Source organism: Vanellus vanellus, assembly GCF_965231255.1.
Source record: "Vanellus vanellus genome assembly, chromosome: 23".
Lineage (NCBI taxonomy): Eukaryota > Metazoa > Chordata > Aves > Charadriiformes > Charadriidae > Vanellus > Vanellus vanellus.
Genome location: NC_138928.1, coordinates 910,019 through 920,522, shown reverse-complemented (window position 1 = coordinate 920,522; position 10,504 = coordinate 910,019). Strand labels below are relative to the sequence as shown.

General features: G+C 62.7%; 1 protein-coding gene across 1 annotated transcript; it reads left to right on the top strand.

Annotated features, from left to right (window-relative positions):
• Positions 1–3,573: 3,573 nt before the first annotated feature.
• Positions 3,574–10,194, top strand: RNPEP (arginyl aminopeptidase). Its single transcript, XM_082494390.1, has 10 exons — positions 3,574–3,665; positions 5,233–5,381; positions 5,973–6,089; positions 6,213–6,448; positions 7,071–7,184; positions 7,454–7,566; positions 7,947–8,055; positions 8,611–8,835; positions 9,453–9,595; positions 9,933–10,194. Exons 2-10 carry the CDS (start codon positions 5,257–5,259, stop codon positions 10,095–10,097), a joined length of 1,347 nt encoding a protein of 448 aa, XP_082350516.1. The 5' UTR covers positions 3,574–3,665; positions 5,233–5,256; the 3' UTR covers positions 10,098–10,194.
• Positions 10,195–10,504: the final 310 nt, after the last annotated feature.

Below are 10,504 nucleotides of genomic sequence, written 5' to 3'. Positions count from 1 at the left end.
AAATCCAGGAAAACAGGAGCCCCAGTGCACACACACTGTTGGTGTTCACTGTGGGATGATGTCACGTTAATGTCTCACGGGGAACATGGCCCATGCCAAAAGTCACCTCTGTTTTCCCCCTGTGCTGTGCCATCCCAGTTTGCAGTGCCAAATGAAGCTGGGCTGCGACACGGCCGGCTCCACGGGAGCCATCCCACATGGGGCCTGGGGATGCTCTGCCACCCAGGGGATGCTCGGCCACGCTGGTCACCCCAGTCGGGTGTGGTGGCTGGGGTGGCAGAGCATCCCTGGGGTGGTGGAGCACCCCTGGGGTGCCCGAGCACCCAGCAGCAAGAAGTCAACTGACCCACAGCCCCTTTGCTGTCACTGAAAAAAGCATTTTAAAAAAAGCCAAAGTCACCACTGCCCTCCTCACTGTCCCCACGCCAGCATGGGGTCACGGAGAATCTGAAGCCGCATGGTCCTGGGCACCCATCCAGGGACCATCCGTGGGTGCCTGTGGCCCCGCAGCACCTTCCCGTGCCCGAAACGAGGGCAGACACCATGAGCTGCCAGCACCGACCTGCTCTGCCTGCAGAGAGGAGATGTGGGGCAGCACGACACACGTTTTCCCACCTCAGGCCAGCTCTCTGGAGAACCATCCCCCGTTTCGGCAGCCCCCGTGCCTCAGTTTCCCCCCGTTGCCCTTTGTTGGCACTGCTGCCCTCCCCGGGGCTGGTTTGGGGAGGTGAGGCAGGAGCAGGCAGCACCGGCATCTGCCTCCAGCACCTCAGTGGCTTCCCGCAGCCCCCCTCTGCTGGGGATGGGGACAGGGGGTGTCCGGGGGACACCGGGGGACACTGGGACATGGGAAATTCCCAGCCCGGCCACACTGTTCCCGGGGCTGCGGGGTCCCCGCGGGGAGGTAAAGAGGGGGGACGGGGAGGGGGGCTGCCTGAGAGTCAGGCGGCACCAGCCCCCACAGCGGCTGCCTGTCACCCCCAGTCCCCACCAGGATGTCCCCCGTGTCACCGCTGGTCCCCGCAACGTGACTCCATCATCTTGGTCCCCACCGGGGTGCCCCCCATCATCCGCCGTCCCCAGTGGTGTGCCCCCCGTGTCCCCCCGGTCCCCGACGGGGTGTCTCCCATCACCATCGATCCCCACCAGGATGTCCCCTCTGTCACCGCCGGTCCCCGCAGGATGTCCCCAGTCACCCCGGCCCCACCGGGGTGTCCCCCGTGTCTCCGCCCATCCCTGTCGGAGTGTCTCCTATCACTGCCGGTCTTCGCCGGGGTGTCCCCGGTGCCTTCCAGGTCCCCGCAGGACGTCCCCCATCACCCCCGGCCCCCGGCGGGGTGTCCCCCGTATCTCCCCGGTCCCCACCGGGGTGTCCCCCACCACCCCCGGTCCCACCGGGAGGCAGAGCCAGGCGGCCGGCGCGGCACTCACCGCTCGCTGCGCCCCGTCCCGCCGCGGCCCCGCGGGCAGCGCCCGGTGCCGCCGCCGGTTGCAGACTGACGGAGCGACCGAGGGACCCAGCGCCGCGCCGGGCCGGGCCGGGGGAGGAGTCGCGCAGGCCCGTGCCCGGCCCCGCCGCTCCGGCCGCCCGGGGGTGCCCGCCCCCGGTCCCCCGGTCTCTCGGTCCCCCGCCACGGGGAGGCGGGTGCGGGGCCGCCCCTGCCCCGCTCGGTCCCTCCGGGGCGGTCCCGCCCGGCCGCGCCCCGCCGCCCCCGGTGCCGCTCTCGGCTGCCGGGACGCGGCGCCTGGAGCCGGCGGCCAAGTCTGAGCCGGGATCCCCCATGGACCCCCCCCGCGATCCCCCATAGACCGCCCCCCCCCGGATCCCCCATGGACCCCCCTGACCCATGGACAGCCCCCCACGCCCGGATCTCCCCCATCGATTCCGCATGGATCCCCCCCCCGACCCATGGATTCCTCACTGGATCCCCCTATGGACCCCCCCCTCCCCCGGATCCCCCATCCGGATCCCCTCCCCATGAATCCCGACGCGGACTCCCCCATGGACGTTCCCCTGTATGGACCCCCCCTAGGGATCGCTCCCATAGATCCCCCTCCCGGATTCCTCCCCATGGATGCTTCCCCCACATCCTCCCCTAACATCCCCCGATGGGCCCCCCTGACCCATGGATCCCCTCGTGGATCCCTCCCTATATCCCTCCCCGACCACCACCACCCCCCCCGTGGATCCCCCCAGATCCCCCCTCATGGATCCCCGCCCCGATCCGCCCCCAAGTTTCCACCCCCCGGATACTCAGCCCCCCCCCCGATCCCCCCGGATGCTCCCCGCATGGATCCCGCCTCCCATGGATCCCCTCGGACCGTCCCCCATGGATTCCCCCCTATGGATCCCCCCCCGCACCCCTCCCCCATGTTCTGCTCCCCCCTGGATCCCCCGCCATGGATCCCCCCCTATGGATCCCCTCGGACCCCTCCCATGGATCCCCCCGGCACCCCCGCCATATTCTACCCCCTCCATGGATCCCCTCGGACACCCCCCCTCGGACCCCTCCATGGGTGCTCCCGCCATGGATCCCCTCCCTCAATCCCCCCGGTTTCCCCCTCGTGGATCCCCTCGGACCCCCCCATGGACGCCCCCCCCACGGCTCCCCCGCCCCTCGCCCCGCTCTGCCTCCCGGCTCCGCCTCCGTCCCGCCCCTTCCCGCTCGGCCCCGCCCCCTTCTTGCCCCGGCCCCGCCCCTCCCCGCCTTCGGGGCGGTCTCTGGGGCCCCCGCCCCCTCCCGGCCTGGCCCCGCTCCCTCCCGGCAACGGCGATGGCGGCAGCGGGGCAGGACGCGGCCTCGGCCGGCGGCGCGCGCTCCTGGGCTCTGCGGCACCTGCACCTCTCTCTGCGCGTGGCCTTCGCGGCGGCGGGCGCGGGGCGGCTGAGCGGGACGGCGCGGCTCGAGCTGCGCTGCGCGCGCGAGGGGGCGGGGGCGGTGCTGCTGGACGCGCACCCCACTCTGGTCGTGCGCCAGGCCGCGCTCCTGCCGCCCCCCGGGGACAGCGCCACCCCCGGCACCCCCGGCCGGCAGCCCCTGCCCGTCGAGAGCCGCCCCTTTGCCAGCTACGGCAGCGCCCTGCACATCGCCCTGCCCCAGCCCCTGCGCGCCGGGCAGCTCCTCACCCTGGAGATCGACTATGAGGCGGGCGAGGGGCCCGGGGTGAGCCGGGGAGGGGGGGAGCTGAGGGGGATTGGGGGGAGCTGAGGGGACGAGAGGAGCTGTGGGGATGGGGGGGGAGCTGAGAGGGATGATGAGCTGAGGGGACGAGGGGAGCTGTGGGGATGGAGGAGGGCTGAGGGGAGAGGGGGGAGCTGAGGGGGATGGGCAGGAGCTGAGGGGGATGGGGGAGCTGAGGGGTTGGGGGGAGCTGAAGGGATGGGGGCAGCTAAGGGGACACTGGTCACAGAGAGGGCTGAGGCCCCCCCGGGGGAGAAACCCCAGCGCCATCAGCAGAGAGCACCCATGGGTGAGGAGCCAGGGATGCCCCTCACCCCGGGGTCTCTCCCCTCCTGCCCCCAGGTGTGCTGGCTCGCTCCCGAGCAGACGGCAGGGAAGCAGAAGCCCTACATGTACACCCAAGGCCAGGCCGTCCTCAACAGGTCCTTCTTCCCCTGCTTCGACACCCCCTCAGTCAAATTCACGTATTCGGCCACGGTGCAGGTAAGCGGTGCCCCAGGGAACACACAGGGGCACAGACCCAGCCGTCCCCCCCACGTCTAGTGGGAGCAAAACCCTCTGCACCTTTGCAAAGCTTGCTTGCGGGGAAGCTGCCGGCTCCCTTGCAGGACACGCCGAAACCATCACATCCGCAGCACCGCCCAGGCCTCTCCGCAGCGCCAGCATGTTGGGGGCGATGCTTGTTACGCTGTAGGCCCCCAGCAGAGAAGAGACTGAGAAATAGTTCATTTATACTTCTATTTTTCTCTTATATTCATCTTTAGATGAATACAAGCAGACCCCAGTGGTCCTCTCGCTTCTCCCCAGCCACGCACGCTGGGCGCCGCTTTGCGCAATCACTTGTGAGCGGGTGCACGTGCTGGCTGTCCTGCTGAAAGCTCTTCTCTCCCAGTGGGAAGTGGCTGAAATACTCACTGCTTGATGCCAAAATACCAGCTAACTGTTGGGATCAACTTGGCGTTTAAATCTCTCTGCTCTCCTTCTGCTGCTGCATTTGTCTTAAGTAATTCCTCTAATTATTACAGAAAACCCTATTTTTGCCGTGTAGCAGTCTGAGGGCAGCAGGATGCCTGTTCTTGGTGTGTGTAGCAGTGGGAGGGCAACTAGGATAAGCTGAGTTTGGAGGGGACATAGCTGGAGGAGGGGACGATGCTGGGCCACACGGGGTCCAGGTGGTGGTGCCGGGGCTGCTGGGTTTCCAGGATGGAAGGAGCAGCCAAAGGTCCACAGATCTTAGTACAAAAACTGGACTAAATAATCCAGATTCCTTTTTGCATGCAGGTGGTCATGCAGTGGCACTGGCACTGGGCTGCCCCAGCATGCTGGCCTGCTGTGGGCAAGGGAAGCCACTTACCGGTGTGACACCAAGCCAATGCCGATGGCATGTGGTGGCGTGAGCTGGTGATGCCGGAATTTATTTATTTTTTCTCTTGCTCTAATTTCTGCCCTTAAAGCTCTGGCTGAGTTCCCCCCAGATGAGTGAGCGCAGGGCTCGGCTGTTGTAGAGCCCTGGCGTGATGCTCTGTACCAAGAAACCCATATTTTCCATGGTCCCACAGGGCTTGCACCCTGTTTGAAAGAGGACAAACCGGATCGGTCTCCCAGGGATCAGCTCAGGCTGGTGGATTGGCTATGGGTTCTACTTTGGCTTGAGAACGGGAAAAGCAAGTTGTTGTGTAAGAAACGGGAGGAGAGCCAACATCTGAAGGATCTACATCCTCTGCCCTTTCAGCACCTGCAACTCCAGCATTTCTTTATCTGACTGGCACCTCGCAGGGCAGCTCTGGGTGTCCTGGTGTTGCACCCAGCTGGTGTTTGAGCCCAAGTGCTGAGTGATGCTTGTGCACGGATGCAGCTGTGATCCTGAGTTGGAGCTTGGGGAGTTACTGCTCTGTTCTGTGCCCCAAAAGCTGCAGTACCCATGGACTCATCCACCTTCAGCGTGCTGGGACGTGTTCGCCATCAGACATCATGGCATCCCCAGCTGGGTCAGTTGATGTCCTGCTCTATATGTTACGGACCTAATAGATGTTTTTATCTATATGTCCAGGTCCCCGAGGGTTTCACAGCTGTGATGAGTGCCACGAGCTGGGAGAAGCAGAAGGATAACACCTTCGTCTTCAAGATGTCCCAGCCGATCCCCTCCTACCTGATTGCTCTGGCTGTCGGGGACATTGTGTCTGCTGACGTTGGCCCAAGGTAAGTGGCTCTGGAGACCTGAGCGTTAAGCCCTGGCTGTGGGAGCCGCATGGTGAAGTTCCCATGCTGTGCTGCCTGCTGCCTCTCCCTGCACCTCTGGGCTGCGGAGAGCAGGCAGGCACGGAGACGCTGACCATAAGCATGACCCGGTCAGTCCCCCATCTGCTGTGCATGTGGTGCTGCGTCATCAAACCACAAGCCCTGCCGGGTGAGGGTGCTTCTTGCTCTCGAGAGTGAGGAGGAGCCTCCGTGCCAGGTCCCCTTGCCTTCGAGGGTGTCCCTGGCTCTGCTCATTTCTCCTCTGTGCACATGAATGAGAGCAGCGGGTCCCTGTTCACAGAAGGTCCCGCGTCTCCTCCCAAGGCCAGTGGTTTATTTGAGTTCCCGGCTGTCACAGTAGCCATATAAAAGCCCTTTGACATTCAGACAACAAAATAAATTACAGCAGTTTGCACTATCAGTCTCATTAGCTTCCTTTATCAGCAGGCTTTTATTTTGCTGTGGAATAAACACGTGCAGTTTTTCTCTGATGAAGCAACAGGGTTAAAGTCCACTAATGGTTAAAACTTCCTCTTCTACACACTTGGCCAGGAGCCGTGTCTGGGCTGAGCCCTGCCTGATCGAGGCTGCAAAGAAGGAGTACGATGGGGTGATTGAGGAGTTCCTGGCGGTTGGAGAGAAGCTCTTTGGACCTTATGTCTGGGGCAGGTATGGCCTCCAGTTCCCAAAGGGCTTTGTTCCCCAGGGTTGGGGAGGGAGCACCCCTCCGTCCCCAGCCGCATTCACAGGAGGAGGTGGATCTGACCCAAGCCGTCTGCTCTTCCCCGGCAGGTACGACATCCTGTTCATGCCGCCCTCCTTTCCCTTCGGCGGGATGGAGAATCCCTGCCTCACCTTTGTGACGCCCTGCCTGCTGGCCGGGGACCGCTCACTGGCGGATGTCATCATCCACGAGATCTCCCACAGCTGGTTTGGCAACCTGGTCACCAACGCCACGTGGGGCGAGTTTTGGCTGAACGAGGGCTTCACCATGTATGCCCAGAGGCGCATTTCCACCGAGGTCTATGGTGCGTGGCCTTGCCCGGCCATGGGGCGCCGAGTCCCCGCATGCGACCATGCTGTCGCAGGCAGGATCCATGCAGGTCCAGGGTCTGTGTGCCGCAGCTCAGCGCATCCCTCTGAGCGCTGCGTGTGGTGCCAGAGCCTGCGCTGCATCTCAGACGAGGTGAAGAGCAGCAGCTTGCAACACTCTGGTGTTTTGTGTTAGCAACAAAACTGCCTTTGCTCTGAGAGATGGACAGAGCCCCCGCAGCCATGTGCCAGGGACGTGGGTGCTGCGATCTTATCCAGCCTCACCTTCCTCTTGCTCCTCCAGCTCCCTGGGCGGTGTCAATACTAGAAGTACGGAGCTCCCCCCCTGTACACAGAGTCATATCCGGCAGCTCAGGTGCTCCTGACAGTTTGCTGCATCCAGCTAAATTTTACTGGCTCTATAATCCTTTTGCTAACCGAGGGCTGGGTTGCTGTGCCTCTCCACAACTCCACCATCCCAACACCTTATTTATCGGTTTCCTCGTCTCCCAGCTTGGAAGCTAACGCGGTTTCCCTCCTGTAGCAGCACCCGTTGTGCTCGAAGCACACAGAGGTCTGGTCAGGGTCTCCAAACACCTTCTGCTTGTCTCTGCCCAGGTTTGGCGTACACTTGCCTGGAGGCTGCGACGGGAAGGGCCCTCCTGCGCCAACACATGGACAACACCGGGGAGGACCACCCGCTCAACAAGCTGCGAGTGGTCATCGAGCCAGGTCTGTGGGATGCCCCCGTCCTCCCGCAGCCGGCTGGGGGGAGCGGGGGCAAGCGAGGTGTGGTGTTGGGGGGAGGAAGCCCTGCTGCTGGGGTGTTTCATGGCTTGCAATAAAACTGGCGCTGCTGGTGGGACACAAGTGAGGCGACGGCTCCAGGAGGGATGTGACAGGTTTGCACCCAGCACAGAAAGTGGAACTTTTGGCGCACACGAGGGCCGTTTTGTTTTGCAGATGGGCAGATGATTCCTGAGGGTTTTCCTTTTTTCTAGGTGTCAATCCAGATGATACGTACAACGAAACGCCCTACGAGAAGGGGTATTGCTTCGTGAGCTACCTGGCCCATCTTGTGGGGGACCAGAGCAAGTTCGATGCCTTCCTCCAGGTCGGTATAGGGAGGTACCAGCTGGAGGTGTGAAGTCATAGAAAATGCTGTGGTGGGAAGCCAGAGCACAGTGGGATTCCCAGGAAGGACAGGCTGGAGAGGGTGGCTGGGGAGAGGAAGAGGAGGTGGGAAGTGGAGATGCTCATGGAGGAATGAGGTGGGGGTGAAGCTCGGCCCCATGCTGGCTGCAGGTGGCTGCAGTGGTGGTCAAATGCATCCCAGGAGATGCAGGGGACCGGGCAGCCCGTCATGGGGGACAGGGGCTGGCGTTGGGCTGGGCAGCACTGAGCATTCATGAGCTGCAGCATGGGGAGGACTTGGCAGCAGTGCTGGGGGTGATGGTGAATGTGTGCAGCATCACGCCCCGGCTGTCCCCACAGGCCTACGTGAACCGGTTCAAGTTCCAGAGCATCACAGCAGATGACACCCTCAGTTTCTTCCTGGAGTACTTCCCAGAGCTGAAGGAGAAAGGTGTTGACTCCATCCCAGGTCAGCGTGGCACCTTCCTGCATGTTGGCTTGTGGGTTTTTCTGGAGTTGCTGCTGCTGCTACCAGCTTCGGCTCTGGCCAGCCCGGGATCAGGCACTAACCTGGGCTCAGGCGCACGTCTGCTCAGCCTGATTTTTTTCTGTATGAATCCAGTCTCTGTTCTGTGCTCGGGTGCTGTTTCATGGGGTTTCCCCTCCCAGCTGAGCCCGGTGAGTCTCTAGCAGCAGGATATGAGTGTTTGCTGACAGAGCCGCTGGTGAGCGCTGGGATCAGGCTCAGACGATGCCCCAGGCTGAGCTCAGCCTTGCTGTGGGGATTCCATGCTGGAGCCAGCTCATCTCGCTGGCGGTGGTGGGGCTGCTACTGCGCAAGCAGAAACCAAGCCCAGGGTGGCTTAACAGCCTCATCTCGTTAATCTCTGCTCGTTGCCATTCCTGGGCAGGTTTGCTGGTGCTGGGGATGCCCTTGGAGAAGGCTAATGTCATGTCTGGGCAGCAGTGTGGGGCCTGGGGTTCAGAAAACGGATCCCAGTTCTCCCTCCATTCCTCACCGCAGGCTTTGAGTTCGACCGCTGGCTGAACACGCCGGGCTGGCCCCCGTACCTGCCCGACCTCTCGCCGGGGGAGCAGCTGATGAAACCAGCAGACGAGCTGGCAGAGCTCTGGGCAGCCAACAGCTTGAATATGGAAGCGATTGAAGCTGTGGACATCACAGCCTGGAGGACGTACCAGCTGGTCTACTTCCTGGATCAGGTCCTGCAGAAATCCCCCCTGCAGGAAGGTGAGGGCCAGGTCACCTCCCAGGGCTTCTGTGCCCAGGGGAGACAGGAGGTGATGCACCCTGGTCTAGCCAGTTGGTCAGGGACGCGAGGACACATCAGCGGGACACGTGGGTGCATGGCCATCAGCCCATCCCCGCCGCAGTCCAGCAGGGCAGTTCCTGGTGTCTGGGAAGCCTCAGTCAGTGTGGTGGGGGATGAAGAGCCATGGCGAGCATGTCCCTAGATGTATGGGGACATGTGCAGTGGCAGGCTGTCCCCAGGCCAGCTCAGCTGGGCTGTCACCTCCCTGTATTCCCCTCTCTTTGTGCTCTTTGCTGTGGGACCTCCCCACCTTCATGCTGGCATCCCAAGCCCCCGGGCACGTGGCTCTGCAGGGCTGCCTGGCCCCAGGAGCCCAGCATGGGCACCCTCCCGCCCGGAGCCAGTGAGTGCCTGGGCTGCTGCCAGAGCTGGGGGTGCCGGGAGGCTCAGGGGGGGTCCAGGGCTGGCCCATGGCTGGGAGGATCCCAGACGATTTGCAGCACAGCCGGGATGGACTCAGAGGGTCCCCTTGGAGCAGGGGCTGGGAGCTGGAGGCAGAGCCCCCATGGGGGCGGTGACAATCCCCTTCTCGCAGGCAATGTGGAAATGCTGAGCAAGATGTACCCGAAGATTTCCAAGGCCCAGAATGCCGAGCTGCGACTCCGCTGGTGCCAGATTGTCCTCAAGAACAACCTCGAGGCTGAGTACGGCAAGGTCAAGGACTTCCTCCACAGCCAGGTTCGTCCCTGGGCAGCGGTGGCTGTGCCCAGCAGCGTGCCTCTGTTCTGATAGTGGGGATTGCCCCAACCCAGGTGCAGGACCCTGCACTTAGCCTTGTTGAACTTCAGGAGCTTCTCATGGGCTCATTCCTTGTCCAAGGTTAAGGACTTTTCCCCTCTCCATTGTGTCGCAGTGCCAAGGGCTGCCCATGGTGGCATTTTCTGCCCTGTCCCATTCCTCTGTGCTCTCTCCCTGGCCAAAAGCAGAGCCATGCTGGAGGTGTTGTGCCCTGGGGGGGATGTGGGGCTTTTCCTGGGGTGGAGTTTGGGGTGTAACTCCCGCTCTCTCTCTGCAGGGGAAACAGAAGTACACCCTGCCCCTCTACCGTGCCATGTGGGGCGGGTCGGAGTCAGCCCGGGCCCTGGCCATGGAGACCTTCTCAGCTACAGCCCCCCAACTCCATGTCAACGTCCAGAACTATGTCAAGAAGATCCTGGGTTTGGAGGTGGTGGACAACTAGTGCAGTCTGGGCTCTGCTCCCTCTGCGGGCTTTCCCTCTGGCAGGACTTCAGCTCGCTCTCCATCACTGCACATGTTTCCTTATTAAAATTTGTAATTTTTTTCCCTTTTCGTGCTTTTCCTGTTCCCAATGCCCCAGGGGCAGCCTTAGTGGGCCTCTGCTCCTCCTGCCCAGAAGCAGGCTTGGGTGCCCCAGGAGGGCAGCCCTGGTCCAGGATACACACGTTGCTCCAGGAGGCTGATGCCTTCTCCTGGCGTTGGTGTCTTTAGGGCCAGAGTGGCTGAAGGAGTCTGTGGCCCTGATGTGCACTGGTCCATACTGGGCCAAGCTCTAACAGGTCCCATGTGGCAGCTGGTCCTCTGCTTGTGGGGGTTGGTGCTGCCTGCACCATGGGGACACCTCACCCT